Source organism: Onychostoma macrolepis, chromosome 13 (genome assembly GCF_012432095.1).
Source record: "Onychostoma macrolepis isolate SWU-2019 chromosome 13, ASM1243209v1, whole genome shotgun sequence".
In the NCBI taxonomy this organism is placed as follows: domain Eukaryota; kingdom Metazoa; phylum Chordata; class Actinopteri; order Cypriniformes; family Cyprinidae; genus Onychostoma; species Onychostoma macrolepis.
Window position 1 is genome coordinate 16,440,571 of NC_081167.1, and position 19,084 is coordinate 16,459,654.

At 38.3% G+C, this 19,084-nt stretch overlaps 1 protein-coding gene across 3 annotated transcripts in view; it reads right to left on the bottom strand.

Moving 5' to 3' along the window:
- adka (adenosine kinase a) overlaps positions 1–18,962 on the bottom strand; it is a 173,703-nt gene extending 154,741 nt beyond the window's left edge. The window contains exons 1-3 of one of the 3 annotated variants that reach the window (XM_058794894.1): positions 18,461–18,912; positions 16,101–16,175; positions 11,711–11,764 (exon numbers count right to left, since the gene is read on the bottom strand). In XM_058794894.1, the coding sequence (XP_058650877.1) occupies positions 11,711–11,764; positions 16,101–16,175; positions 18,461–18,516 (185 nt within the window). In that variant the 5' untranslated portion in view covers positions 18,517–18,912. Of the gene's footprint in view, positions 1–11,710; positions 11,765–16,100; positions 16,176–17,379; positions 17,457–18,460 lie in introns of those variants that run through there. The other 2 variants (XM_058794895.1, XM_058794896.1) reach the window with 2 other exon arrangements.
- Between the last annotated feature and the right edge of the window lie 122 nt (positions 18,963–19,084).

The following is a 19,084-nucleotide window of genomic DNA, read 5'->3' on the forward strand; positions in this document are numbered from 1 at the left end:
CATTTCACGGTGAGCCACGTCCCAGCAAGACGACAGTGTCATTACTTATTTTGTTCTCTAAGCTTCCACTGTGCCTGTTCTCCCAAGGTTGAATCTGTTATTTTTTTCCCCCCTTGTTTAAGGAGGGGGGGAGAGGGAGAGGGAGAGGGAGGGAGAGAGAGAGAGAGAGAGAGAGAGAGAGAGAGGGAGAGGAGAGGGAGAGAGGGAGAGAGGGGAAAGTCAATAATAATTCCTCTTTTATAAATGGATGGATTTGGCTGTCAGGGGACAGCTTTTCAAACGCAGTGTCTCAGCTCTCTCAATGACTCTTAAGTAATGTCTACAGAACCACTCACGCACAAATAAGATCATTAAAAGCACTGATTACCTCTGAGCCTTCACCACTCATCTTTAAAATATTCTTTACTCTGACAAGTGGAAAGCCAATTTAAACTGAGATGTTAAAATGAGCCGAATGCGATGTGCTGCAGCGGAGGCCGTCTTCCAAAACAATTCCGAGGCGGCCCGATGACTGATTACCCAACCGCTTATTTGTTTTGAAACAATTACTGGTAATCATATTGATGTTTATGCGCGGTGCCCTTTCTGAGAAGTAAAACTCCGCTTTGTAATTACATCACTGGAATCTAATCAAGAGGAGATAAACCTTCACCTATGCTAACAACATATTAAAATGCAAATCAGCGCAGTTGCGGAATCGCGCGCACTCGCGGGCCTAATTATCCCGTGATGTCACAGACGCGGTCCTTGTGTTCCGTTTCCTTGGCAATCTATCAATCTGAATCTGCTCATTAACTTTACAAATATTAACGACGAGACGTACAAATCGGAAATAATATGTTTTTGATGAGCGGCACAGGTGCAGACCAAGCTCGGCGGAAGCATGACATCATTGTCACCCTATCAGACAGACATCATTGAGCCCCTGGACTCGCATTACCAGACCGCCCTGAGGTAACGCTACTGATGTCAGATCCTCTTCGGGTCACAGGGCAGGACCCCTCACACCGTTGTGACTCGGACCCTTCGTCTGGGATGAAACGATGTGTCTGTAGTGACAGTCTGGGTTTCAATTAGACTCAGGGCTTGAAGGCGGACAGATGGTGTGAGAGACGGTCCTGCTCTTCAAACCTGAAGTAAAAAGACTGCCCTTAGCTGATCTCCTAAGGGAGACACATGGGATGATCCGTTGAGCTATGATGTTCCATGTCAATAATTCATATCCATGCAGAGAACACCACACAGCCTAATGTGAACCATCTACGAGTGCACGACTGCAGCGTTTCATCAGTAATAAAGAAAAAAGGCATTGAAGAATTTTCTAGTCCAATTTACTCCCACAAAATGGCTGTAGGATCTTGGTTTCTGTAAAAGTATGCTCATTTAAGGAACTTTTGGCTGTGAATCAGTCAGAGATAAATGAGGATAATTACACACATGGCCCAACTGTTTAAATTAGGTTACAAGTTAGGCTACAATACTTTTAACTGCTGAGCTAAAACGAATGCTGAAACTGCTGGTTTCCTCTGGCAAAATACATGGGCTGAGTTTTTTTCTTAACAACATGCCATTTCTGTAGTGTTCAAATGCTGTGCCTCTGATCTGCTCCCTAACAACATGTAATAAATCTGATGATAAAAGGGACAGACATAAAATTTGGTAATTTAGTCACCCTTATGTCACTCCAAACCTGTATGACTGACTTTTGTCCGTGGAACACAAAATAAGTCATTTTGAAGAATGTTCAAGCTGCTCTCTTCCATGCAATGACAAAAAAGGACAAAAAAAGAAAATGCACCAGAAAAACATTAAAATAATTCAAATACACGGTATGAAATATTTTGAGCTGGCTGATAATTTTCTGTAAGGGAAAAAAAACTACATAAAATAGCATCAATCACTTATTTTATGTTGAACAGTGTAGCTTTAAAATTATACTACATAATGACTATCACTCAAATAAATCACAAGAGAACAACAGGGTACAAGGGTGAGTAAAACTGAAAGCTTAATCTGAACAAACGAATCATTTATTATAATAATAATAATAATAATAATTGATTAATTAAATAAATAAATAGGCCTATATAAGTGACAAGAGTGAATCAAATAATAGGACACAAACGGGCTGATAATGTCAGAGCAGTGTGATGGCCAGCTTGTCCCTAGACACAGTTCTAATAACTTTTAACTGAGAAGATATTGCTGCTTCATTTCGGAAGATTAACTTTTCCCTTCTTTATTCTTCATAACCCGAGAATGTGGCGACACAAAGGCTACCTGGGGTTTCGCCGCCTAAACGGTGTAGTGAAGTATAGTTTGAAAGGCTGCGTGTTCGGCTAAACACATACGCTGAGCCGCTTTAGACAGCGCACCAGTAGCGCTTCAGCGGACGAAAACACACACAATTGTGTCAAAATACGCGGTTTTGGCGAGTCACCTTGTAAACGTAGTCTTAAATGAGTAATGAAGTCTGTAAAGAGTTTGGAGAAAATAGGTTGTGTATCAGGTTTTGAGCCCGGGACACACCAAGCCGACTTCAAAGAACTAGCGGTGACGAAAGCCAACGGTGTTGTCGCCTCGCGTCGGACAAAAAAATCTGCACATGAACACACCGCACAGACTTCAGACCACAAACTGAACACATGCGTTCTGTGCCTGCGTGAGAGGAGTTAGCTGTCTATATCAGCAGCTATCAATAGTAAATATTCGTTATTCAAACAGAGAAACCCAAACAAAGGTATACGAGATAAACGCAGATATACGAATCGTAAACGAAGCAGCGCTTGCTTACCATTTTGAATATCAGTAACGTTGAGAACTTTCATTACTTTAAGCAGCTCATGTTATGAAAACATTCACATATTGGAATGCTTGGGCAAGATCATGTCACATCAAAAAAACAGCCTTTTGTCTGTGCCGCCTTCAATACTTTCGTTTTAATTCTCCTGCACGGACTCGTTCGCTAAACTACATCCAATCAGAGTTCTCTCTCTCACCGACGGTCCGCGTCACATCGGACAAACTACCGCCGACGAGTGGAACACACCAAACAAGCCCGACAGACGCTCCCCGACGGCCGACCGTCGGCTTGGTGTGTACCGGGCTTTAAAGAGACAGCACTGCTTTTAAAGTGAAAACTCGACTGCTCTAGTCGCTGATTAATAAAGATTAATCTGTATAGTTTATCCATATACAATTTATAGTTTATGTGAAGATTGTTTCAAAATCACTTAATATTTCAGAGCTTATTAAATCTTAAAAATAATGGCTTTTAATTATACTGTAATGTTGGATGGCTATAATTAATGGGTAAAATTGAGGAAAATGCATTTAATACACCAGTAGCAGTATTGTATACTTCATTAAGATATATATATATATATATATATATATATATATATATATATATATATATATATATATACACACACACGCACTTCATCCAGTACCAACACTTCATTAATAATAGGCTACTTGGTAAAAAGATGCCATTGAAAACATTTAAAATATACTATATGTTGTTACATTAATTTGGAGGTTCAATGTGAAATAATGACAATATAAATATGCGATTAATCATGATTAATTACAGAAAAATGTGATTAATTATTTTTTTAATCGATTGACAGACAGCACTAATGTTAACCTTTCATAGATTTTAGATTTCAATTTAATTTATAATTTTATAGGTCCCCCAGAAAGAGATCAGGATGGCCCCCTTCAAATTTTCAGTTTGATAATCCAGCCCTCAAATGAAGCTAACTGAATAGCCCTGCTCTAATCCGTTAACATGTGTGCGGAAAAAAATACGTAGCACATACGCACAGCAAACTGAGTATGTGTGAAACAGGTGTAACACGATGGCCTGCTCTGGCGAAAACATGCAAAAGACAAGAATCTCAATGTTTTTTAAAAAAAAAAAAAAAAAAAGATAAATCAATAAATCTGTTTGTTGTTTTCTTGTAAGTAAAGTAAAGGACAAATAAAAAACACTGTAAATGTGTTTAGTCATTGTAGTAGTAATGACTGCCTGTTTTTGTAAAAAGAGTTTCATGGCCGGTAAAACAAATCTTTTGGCCAGTAAATTTGATCACGTCACCGGCCATTGACAGGTGTGGCAAGAAGTTAGTTTTAGGCTCTGTACATATACACACACACACACACACACACACACACACACACACACACACATACATACATACATACATACATACATATATATATATATATGTATACACACATACACACATAAAAATAGATAGTTATGCAAGTAATCTAAAATTGTTTTGCTGAAACTGAACAAACCCTGAATGAGATGACAGTCATCACAGCTATTAAAATCTTGAGAATCATTCAACAATACCACATTAGGAAAAACTTATTCCTCTACAACACACCCAGCACAATACTTCATTACACACCCAGCATATTTTCCATGATGATAGCTGGCTGACGCTCAAGAGCGCAGTGACTTTCAGCTCCATCTGCAGGAGGACCCGCACGGTGCGTTTCAGCTAAACTGCAGGCCAGCCAGGACTAGGGGGCAATAGAGTGCACATAATCATTCGGCTCTGTTGGTAATGAGGTGCTAGGGAGACAGTAAGCACAGAGCGGCAGGTCTGAGGTCAGTTTTATAGAGTGATTCGTGATGATTAAAGTCAAAGCAGGGCTTTGTGGCCATTCGAAACCCTAGAGCTAAACGCACAGAACCAAACACTTAACCAGGAGTGAAGAGGAAAAGGCATCCGAATGCTGTCGTAAACATGGCAGGCATGCATGCTTGTAAGGAGAGCGTGGAGCGGGACCAGCCCACCGCCAATCAGGCCAGCATTTAGTGCAGCAGGAAAACAGACGGCCTGGCTGGGCTCCATGGCGGCCTGCAGCTTAGCAATTAGAGACCGTCCAGCTTTGACTGGAGAACAAACAGACTTTAAAAAACGACTCTACCTGACTCCCTGTAACACTTGGCTACAACCTACCTAATGCATCTCAGCAGAAAAAGATCTATGTTCCCACCTGAGAGGGCAAAGACCAATGGAAAATCCCATAGTGGCAATAAAAGCCAATGTTGCGTTTCTATGCTGGGCCGCAGTGTACACTCTGGAGTTTCCTGGCAGTCAGCTTACTGCCGCCGTAATTCACAGCACATAAATCTAAGCAGTCATAGCGTACAGCAGAGCTTGAACGATGATGAAGACTGAAAAGAAAAGCGAGAGAGAGAGAGAGAGAGAGAGAGAGAATACGACAGGCGATATCCTTTCTCTCTCTCTCTCCTTCCTCAAGATGAACCGAGCAGAGACCGGGCAGAAGTGGATGCAGAGCTGAGCGTTAAGAGGTTACCGCTCGGACATCGAGCCATTAGGGGAAATCACTTAGAGGACTGGCTGCGAAGGGATGGCTGATGGGAAACGAATCAGGCAGGAGCCAGAGTTGGAGTCGGAGCCACCAGGGACCATTGATCCTGAGCCGGACGAGATTCTGGATCCTGTAGACAAACCACCTGTTTTAAGCCTCCCTCCTCGTCTGTAAGGTCGGGGTAAGGTCACTGTCTTGACCCCTGGAATGTTATCCTGAGGTGTGGCGCTTTATACGCACTTCCAGCCAAGGCTGGACGAGCACTGGTGCGTGTCTGCCAATGGGAAGGCAGAGTAAGGACGGCTCACACAGGGATAACCTAACAGGAACATACAGTACAAGTTTGTGGCTCATTTAAGTGAACAATGTTTTTCCTAGCATATAGCTCTCGACAGAAGTGTCAGGAACACAGCACCGATGATTAATTGTAGCCGTCTCCTCCAACTCTAAGAGCTAAGCATCCCTGCCAATCTATTTTTTTCCTTTCTTTAATGTTGACAAAGCGTTTTGCCCCAAACACTGCTGAGTAAATGTTCATACTGCAAGCGTGCGCAATTTGCAAACGGTTTGTCCCCCTCAAATATACTATTTTTCCCGATCCTCCACGCACCTGCAATTTAGCTTTTGGTGTGCAACAGCTCTTTTTCCTGCCCGGTCTCAAATAAAGAACAGCACACTCATCAAAACCAGCTCCATCTGAGACACAGGAAACAGTCAGACTCAGCTCTCTCCGGGGGGAGGCAGATTGCCCGCGGGCTGCGCGGCGTTAGGACAATCTACAGAACAAAAGGACGCAGATCAGAGCTGGTATGTTCTGCGATTGTCGAGGTATTTATGAACTCAATGTGATGTGTTCTCAATAACTGTTTCAGTATATACAAACGACTCAATTCAAGAATTTAAAAACAAATAACTTCAGTCAAGCTTTGCCTTTCAGCCTGGGAAGCAACTCAATTGTCCGTCCCTTGCTAAACAAAACTAATCTGAAATCGGATAAGATTTCCTGTTGTGCACGAGAAAAAGCCACCCTGCGACATGGTGCCGTGTGAAACTGTTAAAATGCACGAGCGTATGCCTCCACCTGCTGACTGCCAGTGGTACTTCATCTGGGGTCTGTTCACATGCGCTGATGTTTTTTCCAAACATGCTGCTGCCTTACTAGACCAGAGGCAGCTGCTCAGTACTTTAATACACTGGCACCATGCCACCTCTTAAAAAAGAAATGACTTCAATTACAATGACATGAAAACACGTTGCAGAGCCATATACAAATATTATTTTGTGTCTCTTGATATTTGGGGAAAATATCTAAAAAATAAATAACTACTACTCTTTGATTTTGATTTTTTTATTGCCATGTCAGCATCTAAGGCTATCTTCAAGGCAAACACTGAGTTGGAATAACACAAACATTTAAAAATGTTTTTAAAATAACATTAAAAATCATGTTTATTAAATTTAGATAAAATCTAAATTTCAGATAAAATCTTACCTAAATAATAAAATCATTAAAATACATAAAGAAATTCTCATTCTAGATGCAAAGTAGTAAGCTATGAAAAATGAAATTTCCAAATTATTTACAATTTGCTATATGTATAAAAAAATTAAAAATGAAGAAAAACATAATATATTTATAGATAATATAAACGTTAAATAATTATTTGGTCACAAGATGGCAGTGTTGTACAAGCGAGTTAACCATCTGGGTTTCTGCAGGGGTCAAGGTTTTTTCTGGTTAACATGGCTCAGTCAAGCCCCTGCTGGTAGATGCTTTAACTACACAATCTTTTTCTAAAAAACTTCTATGAAGGATGTTCAAAATGTACTTTTTTTTTTTTTTTTTTTTAATGGCCCCAATAAAATATTTGGACACTTCATCGGTCATTTAAGTTAGTGACTGAATTTCACTGCATTAGATAAAGTGGCATCTGTAAACAAATTACAAATGTATTTTTCAAAAAAGCTCTATTTTTCCATTATTTTCCCTTCACCCAAATGCACGGTGGCTGATAAAACAGGATCTTGCCTTCCCCAACTGATACAATGTTCTATTAACAGATTAAAGAAAACCAGATAGATGGGAATGTTTAATAAATGTACACTGTACTCTGGCAACAGAAAAATCAACCACTGCATATGAACACCATACACAGTCTGAAGACTGCTGAAGCTGTAACAAGAGTACAATGATTGGTGACTGCACTCTGCTGCCTCACGGCCTCGTAAATCACACAGGGACCAAATGAATGCCAGCATACGTCCAGACAGTCTACAGCAAAATGCCAGGGCATCTGTCTGCGATATAAAACTCAAGCACTCTTCAGTCCAGATGACCCAAAATGTAAATGAACAGAATTATGCAATGCAAAAATCTATATTTAAGCAGTAAGCTCTGAGAGGTTGGCCAATATTGTGAACACAGTAATGGCTAAAGGCAGATGTTGAGCACTACACACAGCAAGGCCTCAGCTGTGACTGTATTCATGAAATTAAATGCTGGCAAAGCAGTAGAAATAAAAGCAGAAATTCTACACCTTTTACAATTAATGAACAATATTTGAATTATACAGTATTCTACTTCTGGCCGATTCCAATAAGCTGATTTTCGTGCTAAATTAAATAAAATAAAAAAAATAAAACAAAAAATAAAATAGCACTTCATTATATTTTATTTTAAATAAATGGGTAATATTAAAATTCTTGAACTGTCTAAATACATTTAAAAACACTAAAAATCTACAAATCTAAATCTCCAACATGTACAGAATGAAATATGGATATTTACTTTGAGATTTGCACTCATCTACATTTTTTAAGTTTTCCTTAAGTGTCAAATTATTATTATTACTTTTTATTAACTTTAAGTGAGTGAAAGCAAAGGTAGTGTAAACATAAAAATAAAAGGAAATGATCATGCAAAATATCTAATATTGACCGATACCAATAAAATAGAAGCATAATCTTTAATCTCCCTAATATCAGCCTAAAAAAGGATAAGGTATAATTTCGCACTTTCCTAATTACAACTACAAATTCAAACAGTTCTACAATAAACAAAGATTATACTATTGGTTTTAGCATGGGTCAAAGAAAAGCAACCAGACAGGGGGACGGAGACCAGGTTGAATGTGCTTTAAATGCACGGCTGAATCATATATCAGGTTTATCAAGTGTTGTGATTAATGAGGAGCATGTCTGGCCTCTCCACCTGTTGCTCGCTGGCTGTTTGCCTTTGTGTCGGGGAAAAATCTCTGATAAGGACAATGAAAGAAAACCGAGTGGGAGTGCATTTATAATACTGCAGACTCACCAAATCAGACTCTTTCAACCTGAATTGGTTGGAAATAAATTGAACACACATCGGTGCACAAATCAAATTAAAAAAGGAACATGTACAAGAAGAGAAAGTGGTTAAAAAACAAACAAAAAAAAAAAAAAAAAAAAACTTCACAATGAGTCGACTGTGGAAGTCAGTGAAAGAAGTGACATTCAGAGCTGCCACAACAAAGGGAGCTTTGGATCAAATGCTTTAAGTTTTAGAGGTTGACATATGCCTCCACACTGCTTTAGGCAGATTACAGGCCTTTTCTCACTTTTGTGTGCGGGTTTTTTTTGTTGTTCGTTTTTGTTTTTTTGGCTTGGACCAATTTAAGCATCTGAATTCTTTAAACACAGTGGGATGTAGGGTGGTCCTTGCTTTTTCTCAGTGGTAGGCCACATTCATTTCTCTTCATACAAGGCCAATGAAGAGAGGCCCACAGCTTCAAACATAATAGTCAGTGACAAGAGCTTTGGTTCCCATCGGATTCATCACAACCTAGATTAAGCATCCAAACACTGCAAAGCAACACTTCATGGCTGAATCAAACATTTAGCATGGTTTGAGGTTACTGGCCCATAGAAGATAATCATTAGCAAACCGAATGGGTGTTAATGTCACACAGGTATCCGTGTGCATAAACCAAGAAGGAGCCCAATGATTTACAGACAATAAGATATATTGTTTGAAGCGTAATGAATGGGCCCCCTCATGATCATATGTTTTACATTGTGCATGCTGAAGTGATGCATTGTTGAGATCCGCATACAGAGAGAGGAAGCGCACAGCGCAGCTGAGTAAACCAATACAGGGCAAAAGGTCTCTGTCTGATTCATGTCTTTCAGCTCAATCTCAATTTAAACACTATAATCTATGAATCCAAACAAAAACAACCCTACAACCTTTGGAAAGAATTTCTGAGAAGACCTTGTTACACACAACCACAGTCTGATCTGGACAGCCAAACATTTCCTACAGTCTTAGTGTTTTGAAAAACAGAAAAAAACATTAACAAAATATTTAAGTCACTGTGTGTTCAGTGTTTATATTTAACATTTATAGTACATAATACAGTGTTATCATAAACATATAGTGGATAAAGAGAAAATGCCACTTTTTATGACTGTAATCCTTTGTTTTTTAAAGGGTCACTGTTAAATAAATAGATGCTATGATCATTAACCCAAAGTTGTTTTCATATGAAGTTCTGCTGACATAAAGTAAGTTTTTATATGTTAAAAGTTATCAGTTAAAAATGCTAATCTTGGTTAAAGGGATAGTTCACCCAAAAAATTAAAATAGTCATTTACTCCCCTTCATGTCGTTCCAAACCTGTACGAGTGTCTCATGTTGAACATAAAAAGAAGATATTTTGAAGAATGCTGGTAATCAAACAGTTTATGGTCCCCACTGACTTCCATAGTATTTATTTCCCTACTATGGAAGTCAATGGGGACCAACAACTGTTTGGTTCTTCAAAATTCTTTAAAATATCTTCTTTTGTGTTCAACATGAGAAAGAAACTCAAACAGGTTTGGAACGACATGAGGGTGAGTAAATGACTACTTTAATTTTTTGGGTGAACTATCCCTTTAATGCTAATTTCTACACATACTAATACACATTTGTAACTTTCAAGTTAATTAATAAACTAATAATAATTTATATAATTAAAAATAAATAAATTATGGATGATCATGAACAATAATAAATACCAAAAAATACTGTTCATTGTTAACTCAATGGCACATACTGTATGAGTGAAATAGATCATGTAATTTTCACCAACTCACAACTTCAAACCCGTTTTATGGTGTTTTTTTGGGAAAGACTATCAACAATCAGTATGTTGTTAAATAACATTACAACATATTAAATTCATTGTACTTCTATTCCTTCTTGCAACATCAATAAGCCCACTTATCAAACTCTGTCCATTCCAGAATCCACTTGGTACCTTTTGACCAAATATAACTGGACATCAGCAAATTCCAAACCAAGACGAATGAGGAGGAGTATATACTGGATAAAAAAAATGAAGTTCTCAAAACTAACTACACTGAAGGAAAACAAGTTAAATATATCCCAAATTACATGCAATTACATTCAGTAAACAATACATCCCTGTTCTACTTCCTAAGGCTTTCGACTGACTCCTAAGCCCATTACCAAAAGCAGGACATACTGTACTCTATGTTGAGCAAATGCACTGTAAACTTCCTCTAGCCACTCAGAAAAGACAGCAGAATTGTCTGCAGATCAGCTGGATTGTGCTAAAGCAGCAGAATGGTGCATATCAGCCTTTTATGATGCAACTCTGACATCAAAAGGTTTAGACAAAAGTGCATGTTACCATAAAACTACTGCGAGTTTCCCCTGATGCTGAAATTACCGGTGCCACACTCTCAGCATCACATATTAAATCACCGTATCTATCTGAGGATCTAATCGTTATGGGATTCACTGCCGAGACCAAAGAATACAATTTCAGACTTATCAAATACTGCTTTCACACATGATTAGATCAAGGGAAGTGGGATCAGATGAATCCAGCTGTCTGAACATAATTCAGAGTTGTCAGTATCCTACTAATGCATTAAACATCCTTCTAATCTTTGCATTAAAGAGGATCAATCGTTTAGATCAGATGCTAATCAACACGGAGTAACATCAATACACAAGATGGCAACAAAACTACAATAGTGCTTTGGTAATGCATTGTACAGGCACTTCCCTTCTGAGGAGATCTCACATCCTCTAAAGATGAAATGAAGTGAAATTGCTTAGTTGGCATACAGCCATGATTATAAAACCTTTTAACACACGTGCTACTTATTGAGTGCTACTAAATAGGGAATTACACTAGAGAAGTAGATTATGCCACACGCCAGTATGAGAGCTATTCTCATGAACACTAGAAATAGATTTTATTTCTATTTATATGAAGGGGTGAATGTCTATAATCAGTCTTCAATATCACTGAACATACCAAAATGGCCTGTGTTAAAAGACACTGGTAAAAACACTTACATTTCCTTGTGTTTCTCTTCTGCTAATATCTGGTCATTTGGCTTGAGTCCATACCTGTAAGACACACAAAGCATCTTTGTAACACCAGATCTACTCATCAAGAACAAGTAAAAGAAACATGTTTTTTTTTTTTTACATTTCATTCAGTGACATTAGTGGCATAAAATTATGGTTAAAAAAAACAACCTATGTCTAAAGTCATTCATGTTAAACAAATTTGTACCATATTTTGTCACGTGCAGCTAATCATCTTGAAATGTACTCTCAGTCAACAGAAATTATCATGGCACAATCTACACAGAACAGATCCATCCACCCCAAGATAAAGATAAGCACATGCAACAGCTCATTTTAGTAAGGCGGCTGTAGGTGAAGGTCTTAGGCCTAACACAAAATAAAGCTTCTTTCGTTGAGCCATAATCACTTCATCAACTTAAAACGTCTTTGGAAGGGAGTACAATAATTTGCCCATTTCATTTAAACTGAACTCTGTGTCTAAATCCATCCAAAAACATGGTCAATTATGAGTCATTTGTAACAGAAGAACATGAACTTGGTGTACTTTTAAAAATGGAAACCAACTGTCTGTAGTCTGTGTTTGTGGTACAAATAGTCATAACAGCTCATCAAACAAGGTGAATTTTTACATCTGAAGAGGATTATGGAGCTGGACACTGACTCATCGCAACTATCGGAGGTCTTATGAAACAACAATAAAAAAATCAACGAATCGATTAAATCGATAAAAATCGATTACTAAAAGCGTTGTCAACGAATTTCATAATCGATTCGTTGTGTCGCGCGACGCGGAGACGTTTGATTATTAAAAAAAAAAAAACTTTAGTTGAGCGGAGCGGAGTGAACACACTCGGTCTCTCTCGCGCACGGATGCTAGCAGAGTTTGGCGCCTCATAAATAAAAACAAAAGTAAAAAAAAAAAAAAAAACTTTAGTTGAGCGGAGCGGAGTGAACACACTCGGTCTCTCTCGCGCACGGATGCTAGCAGAGTTTGGCGCCTCATAAATAAAAACAAAAGTAAAAAAAAAAAAACTTTAGTTGAGCGGAGCGGAGTGAACACACTCGGTCTCTCTCGCGCACGGATGCTAGCAGAGTTTGGCGCCTCATAAATAAAAACAAAAGTAAAAAAAAAAAAAAAAAAAAAAAAACTTTAGTTGAGCGGAGCGGAGTGAACACACTCGGTCTCTCTCGCGCACGGATGCTAGCAGAGTTTGGCGCCTCATAAATAAAAACAAAAGTAAAAAAAAAAAAACTTTAGTTGAGCGGAGCGGAGTGAACACACTCGGTCTCTCTCGCGCACGGATGCTAGCAGAGTTTGGCGCCTCATAAATAAAAACAAAAGTAAAAAAAAAAAAACTTTAGTTGAGCGGAGCGGAGTGAACACACTCGGTCTCTCTCGCGCACGGATGCTAGCAGAGTTTGGCGCCTCATAAATAAAAACAAAAGTAAAAAAAAAAAAAACTTTAGTTGAGCGGAGCGGAGTGAACACACTCGGTCTCTCTCGCGCACGGATGCTAGCAGAGTTTGGCGCCTCATAAATAAAAACAAAAGTAAAAAAAAAAAAACTTTAGTTGAGCGGAGCGGAGTGAACACACTCGGTCTCTCTCGCGCACGGATGCTAGCAGAGTTTGGCGCCTCATAAATAAAAACAAAAGTAAAAAAAAAAAAAAAAAACTTTAGTTGAGCGGAGCGGAGTGAACACACTCGGTCTCTCTCGCGCACGGATGCTAGCAGAGTTTGGCGCCTCATAAATAAAAACAAAAGTAAAAAAAAAAAAAAAAAACGAGCGGAGGTAGAGGAAAGATACATGGCGGAGGCAGAGAAATCCGTGCGACCCAAGTCATCCAAGGTGTGGGAGCAGGGGCGGCGTTTGCGTATGGCAGAGTATGGCAGTTGCCATACCTAGCCCAGTCAGGTGCTGTGAAAAATTATCCAAACTTGAGTCGCTTATAATTCGTTTTATTATTTTAAATCAGAGAGTTTTAAAAATAGTAAACCAATGATAAGCATTAAAATAACTTGTCAGTAAAACTGTAACGCCATTGGATCATCGAGCTCTCAGCGAGACCTCGTAACTTCACCCGCCTTCATTCAGATTGACGCGCGCGCACAGCCTGGAGAAGATGAGATCTCTGCTTTTTCGCAATGCAAGGGTGAATAAATAATTGGTGTTTGAATAGTACAGCGTTTTCTTTACTCAAACACTATGTCAGTAAAGGATAATGTTTTTGTGTGTTTGAAGAGTGGAGAAGAATTAGTTATTTGCTGTCTATATCGTTTTAAATATCCTGTGCATTATGTGCATAAGCGCTTAATTTGAGATTTTGGCCAAGTGTATTAAACAACAAGAAAAACTAAGCGCCCATATAGCTACAATCAAAGTTATATAACCTGTAAAAGTTGATGAAAGCATAATGCACTTAATGCACTTATGCACTGCATAACAGCCGTTCTAACGACAGACAAAACACTCCATCTCCGTCATTCTCTGGTCAAAAACATTATTAACTCCATTTGAGCTTGATTTTCATATAATGTTAAGTGCAGGTGTCTGATACAATACCAACGCTAACGACGCAGTGTTGTTAAATTATTTAATTTTTTGCACTTCCCAAAAAGTCTATATATTTGGCAGATGTAAAGCATACATGTGTATGTTTTTTGTGTTAGTCCATTTTTATTTTATTTTATTATTATTATAACAGCTCAGGGATGTTCAAGGAGCAACATGTTTGTGCACTTTCTAAAGATTTTAGTTCTGTTTTTGAATAAAGGGTTGGAAATGAATGCTTTTTTTTTTTTTTTTAAATCCGATTCATCGATTAATCGAAAAAATAATCGACAGATTAATCGATTATTAAAATAATCGTTAGTTGCAGCCCTACTTTTGAGTATTACTTACACCACCGTTAAAAGTTTTTTGTTGTTGTTTACTGTCAAAGATAGTAAAAACATTTATAATGTTTAATCTTAAAAAGACTTATTTCTAAAGGATCAATAAATTACATTTCAAAATATATTCAAACAGATAAGTTATTTAGAATTGTAATAATATTTCACAATATAGCCGTTTTTGCTGTATTTTGATTAAATAAAAGCACCCTTGGTGAGTATTTCTTTTAAAAACCAAAAACCTTACCCAATTTTTTTTAAACGGTAGTGTATATCTAGGTAAATGGTTGGGGATCTTGTTATGATTCTCTCTTAAATGAGAGGAAAGGTTAACAAATTAACCTAAGGAGTCAAACCTTTTTTGTCCATGAATAATGTCTTAAGAGAACATACTAAGTAACCAAGTGGCATTACTGAGGTTTAGGTGATAGAGCAGTTTTTCGCTTTTCATCATCCAATCAGCTTGCTCAAGCAGCTACAACTCTTTTTCCATTATCCTGAAAGTCTTTTTATATTCGGTATGTGGTCAATCATGTGCTGGCCAATATCTAATCATTAAATAGGCAGCTTACTGAGTTCTCTTAACACATCTTAGTAATCTATTCTTTGACTCTGCCCTGCAAACAACAGGTCATGCAACTAAAACTGCTTTACACTTTAGAATAAACTGAATGGAAACCATTACAGTCAAAGTCTGCCACAGGTCCAGCTGTTCTGTCTGAAACAGCAGTTTTAAGATTACCAAACCTGTTTGCAATAGTGCTGACAGTTAGGAGCCAATAAACTGTAGTTTGATTGTTTAAAAAATATTTATATTTACAGAAAAATATTCTGAAATTTGATCTGATCAGCTTACATATTTCCGCATGAAGTGGCCATAAACAAAAACAGATCAAACCAGTTAGACCTGCACATTTTTTTAAAAGGCTCAGAGAGGTCAGATCAGGTTGCCAACTACTGAAAACATCTGTTTAGTGAAACTGCTCTAAGTGTGCCACCTCACGGTTATGGTAAAGCAAGGACACTAATGGCAAGTCGGGCACTGCCAGTGTGTTTGAGGTTATGTAATGAAGGGGGTATTGTTTTATGACTAGTGCTGGAATGGCACTCTGTGAGTAGGCCTACGTGTCAAACAGGAGATTTCCTCTCACCCGCAGAGAGTCCATGGCACATGCTGCCTCCAAGGACACTTGGCCTATTAAACGTATTAGGTTTGATTTCTTTACAAAGAAGAAAGAAAAAGAATATTATGAACCCAAAAGCTACTGGGCTTCCAACGTCTCTTCAAACCTAACATAGGCTGACCAAAGATCAACCACTCGGTGACATGTTAAAAAAAAAAAAGAGGTTTTAGATCACACGTCACCCAAGACAAAATGCTGACACGACACACTAATTCAAAAGCAAATATACAGCAGTGCAGAGTCATGTCATTAAATAGATTCAAATCAAGTCGATTTGAAAGAAACATGTGACTTACTTGTCTAGAAAGTCTTTGTCCACCACAGCGCAGATGTCAAGCAGGGGGTTTCCCATCCCGAAAAGGGCATTTTGACTGCAAAATAAGACATGCGTATCCAGTTAAGACATTAGGAAAACAACCGAGTAGTCCTGACAACAGACGTAAGCATAGTTACACTAAAAGCATATGCACAGGGCCTTTGTGATTCACTTGCATGATGTGTCTTCTAAAGATAGCAGGGACATTGTTTTTAACCAAGCAGACTATTTTCAGCATTTTCAACAAAGATTTAAAAAAAATGTGCATAACTCAAGCATTTTTGTCTTAAGGGACTTTTCATAACTGAAATTCAGCATAAACACAGAAGATCCATTCAAGCATAAACTACAGCACATTACACAATTTGAAATATGAAAGCATTGCTTTTTAATAAAATCCATGATGAGCTAAAAGCTAGATATTTGTCTATCAGAAACACTCAGCATTTCTTTAGCCAGACACAAATAGTTTTAAAGCAGAAAAGCATGTCATAAATGTTTCAAAGGAGGCAGCACTGAAACATTAAAGAAAGCATTAGACAGTCACCACATCTAACAACCCAAGCATTCAAGCACGTGGCTGAGTGACTGAGCGTTCATTCACCCTGGATAAGACATGTGTGGTGGAGACCCTAAGCTCTAATCTATTGTTGACAGATGTGATAAAATTACTCATTTTGCAAAGAGTAATGATAAAAGTACGCAAGTTTTTCCACAGTATATTATTCTCTATTATTAATGTAAACAAACAAGGCAGCACTTCCAAAAACTACAAGGAATGAGACATGATTTCTAACACAAAATAGGAAACTAAATTTGTCTAAAATGATCATTTGCACTCCCACATTCAAAGAAAGACAATTGTTTAGTGTAAGTTATGAGAAACGTGTGAATAAGCACAGATGTCAGTGTGGGAGTTTGTAAAGCTTGTGGTGCTCTAAAACAGATGTTTAGGGGGTGCCGTTAAATGCATAAAGAAATACATAAATATCATTTCTGTAGTGACTAAAACCATTTCTGTACAACTAAAAGTTAAAAAACAGCCCTCTCAGTAGCATGGTAAATAAGCAAACTATCCAGAAAACAATATAGCATCACATCTTGTGAGCTTCCATTATCCAAAACATTACCAAACTCTCTTAAAACGACGTCCTATTTGAGTTAGAAAAACTCTTTACATTATGGAGTGACAAAATTATAAAACTTATAAAATGCTTTAAATAGCTGAATAGGTGTCTGACTATCCAGTTTAGCCCTACCTGGCTGTAGGCATGAGGATGGCTCGAGGTGATGCTCACTAGAGTTTACTGACAGCCAGACAGCGGTCTGCAATGTTAGTACTCAGACGCAAGAGCACCTCGCTGCTGATTGGTTAGGAGGGGCGTTTCCTGTTTTAAAGCTTTTTTTGTGGGTGAAATTGTGGCGCCAAATGTGAAAAATAAACCTATTTGTAAATATTACATCTGACACCCAATATGCAAGTACAAACAATAATGAGCAATATCCAGCTGTGACCTAACCGTTTTCTTACATGACACTAGTAACATCACATGCATACATACACACTAGTATCATCAATTCTCAACAGCCATTAGCCAAATAACTACGGTACATTAGTCATAGCTGATATTCCGTAATGACAGCGCCGCTAAAGCCACGGCATATCTGAAAAGACGGGTGTTAATGGGTTTGGGACAGAAATACCCGCCGGAAAGTGACCTACAGAACTTGCAACCAACATTTGTGCATGGAGCATAAACTAAACGAACTATATTGTGTTCATGCATGTTTTTTGAATGCATGCATGTATTGATGTAATATATGCAGGCGTGTTCTTTACTGTTGCGTCTGTACAGCAGGAAGACTTTTTGCAGCAGAGCCCGACTGCATAACAAAAGACACGTGGAGCCGGAGGGACTCACTCCAGTCCAGTGGTCGATATAAAAAACAACAACTCGGGGACAACGGATGTTCAAAAGTATTCATCATACGTACACAACAACACGAACTCCCCATTCGACTATGAATATTTAAAGTAATTGTGGAAGGCTTTGGATATTGATCACTCATAAAAATGCCCCATGATCACGAGTTTGCGATTTATGTTTTGCAGCAAAGCCTAACGTTCAGTTATTCATCGGCATTGCTTGATAATGGGAAAATGCTTTTGAGAGAAAGCACTGAATTGACAGCACATGGACTTTAAGTGACACGCAGACTAACGTTAGACCTCTGACCCAAGTGCTCGCAAACAAACCGCCCCGTGTTCAATAAGATACCAAACACACCTTTTGACTCTGTCATTCTACTCTGTTCAACCGATGCTTGTGTTTACTGTACCTGAGCTTTTTTTCCTCGAGTTTAATCCTCTTGGCTTTAGGTTCATCGGACGCCATGCTGTAGCGTGATAGTGCTCTATCAAATATGCTCCAGGCACCTTGTTGAGCGAATGAAGCATCTGGAGGAGCGGTTGGCGGATAGTTCTTTTGAATCGAATCTTTTCACTGAATCGATTCACAAAACCGTTCGGAACTATTCCTTCACGAACCGGACTGAAACGGTCCGAGCTGTTCTCACAGACCCATTTGAACTGAGAATCGTCTCACTTGAATATATTCGTTTCGTAACGAGCCGAGGACCGATGAGTGAGCTGCCAATAAAAGCATTCGATTCTCTGTTCAGTGAGTCAGTAATAACGCGAGTGAACCGAACATTTGACTAAACAGGGTGAAAGTTACTTTAATAGCCAAATAGCAGAAATGTTACAAATAACCTACTGCAAATGTATGAATTTGTAAATAACCGCCATTTTAATAAACCTGAATCGATCTTCAGTCAATTTTAATCCTACACGCCAGGGACCACGTGATAATATAAAGAACCAGTGAATCTGTTCATTTTATTGTTCTTTGAAAAGAGTTGTTCAAAGGAACCGACTCGAGGAAATTATTCTGGCCGTGGAGA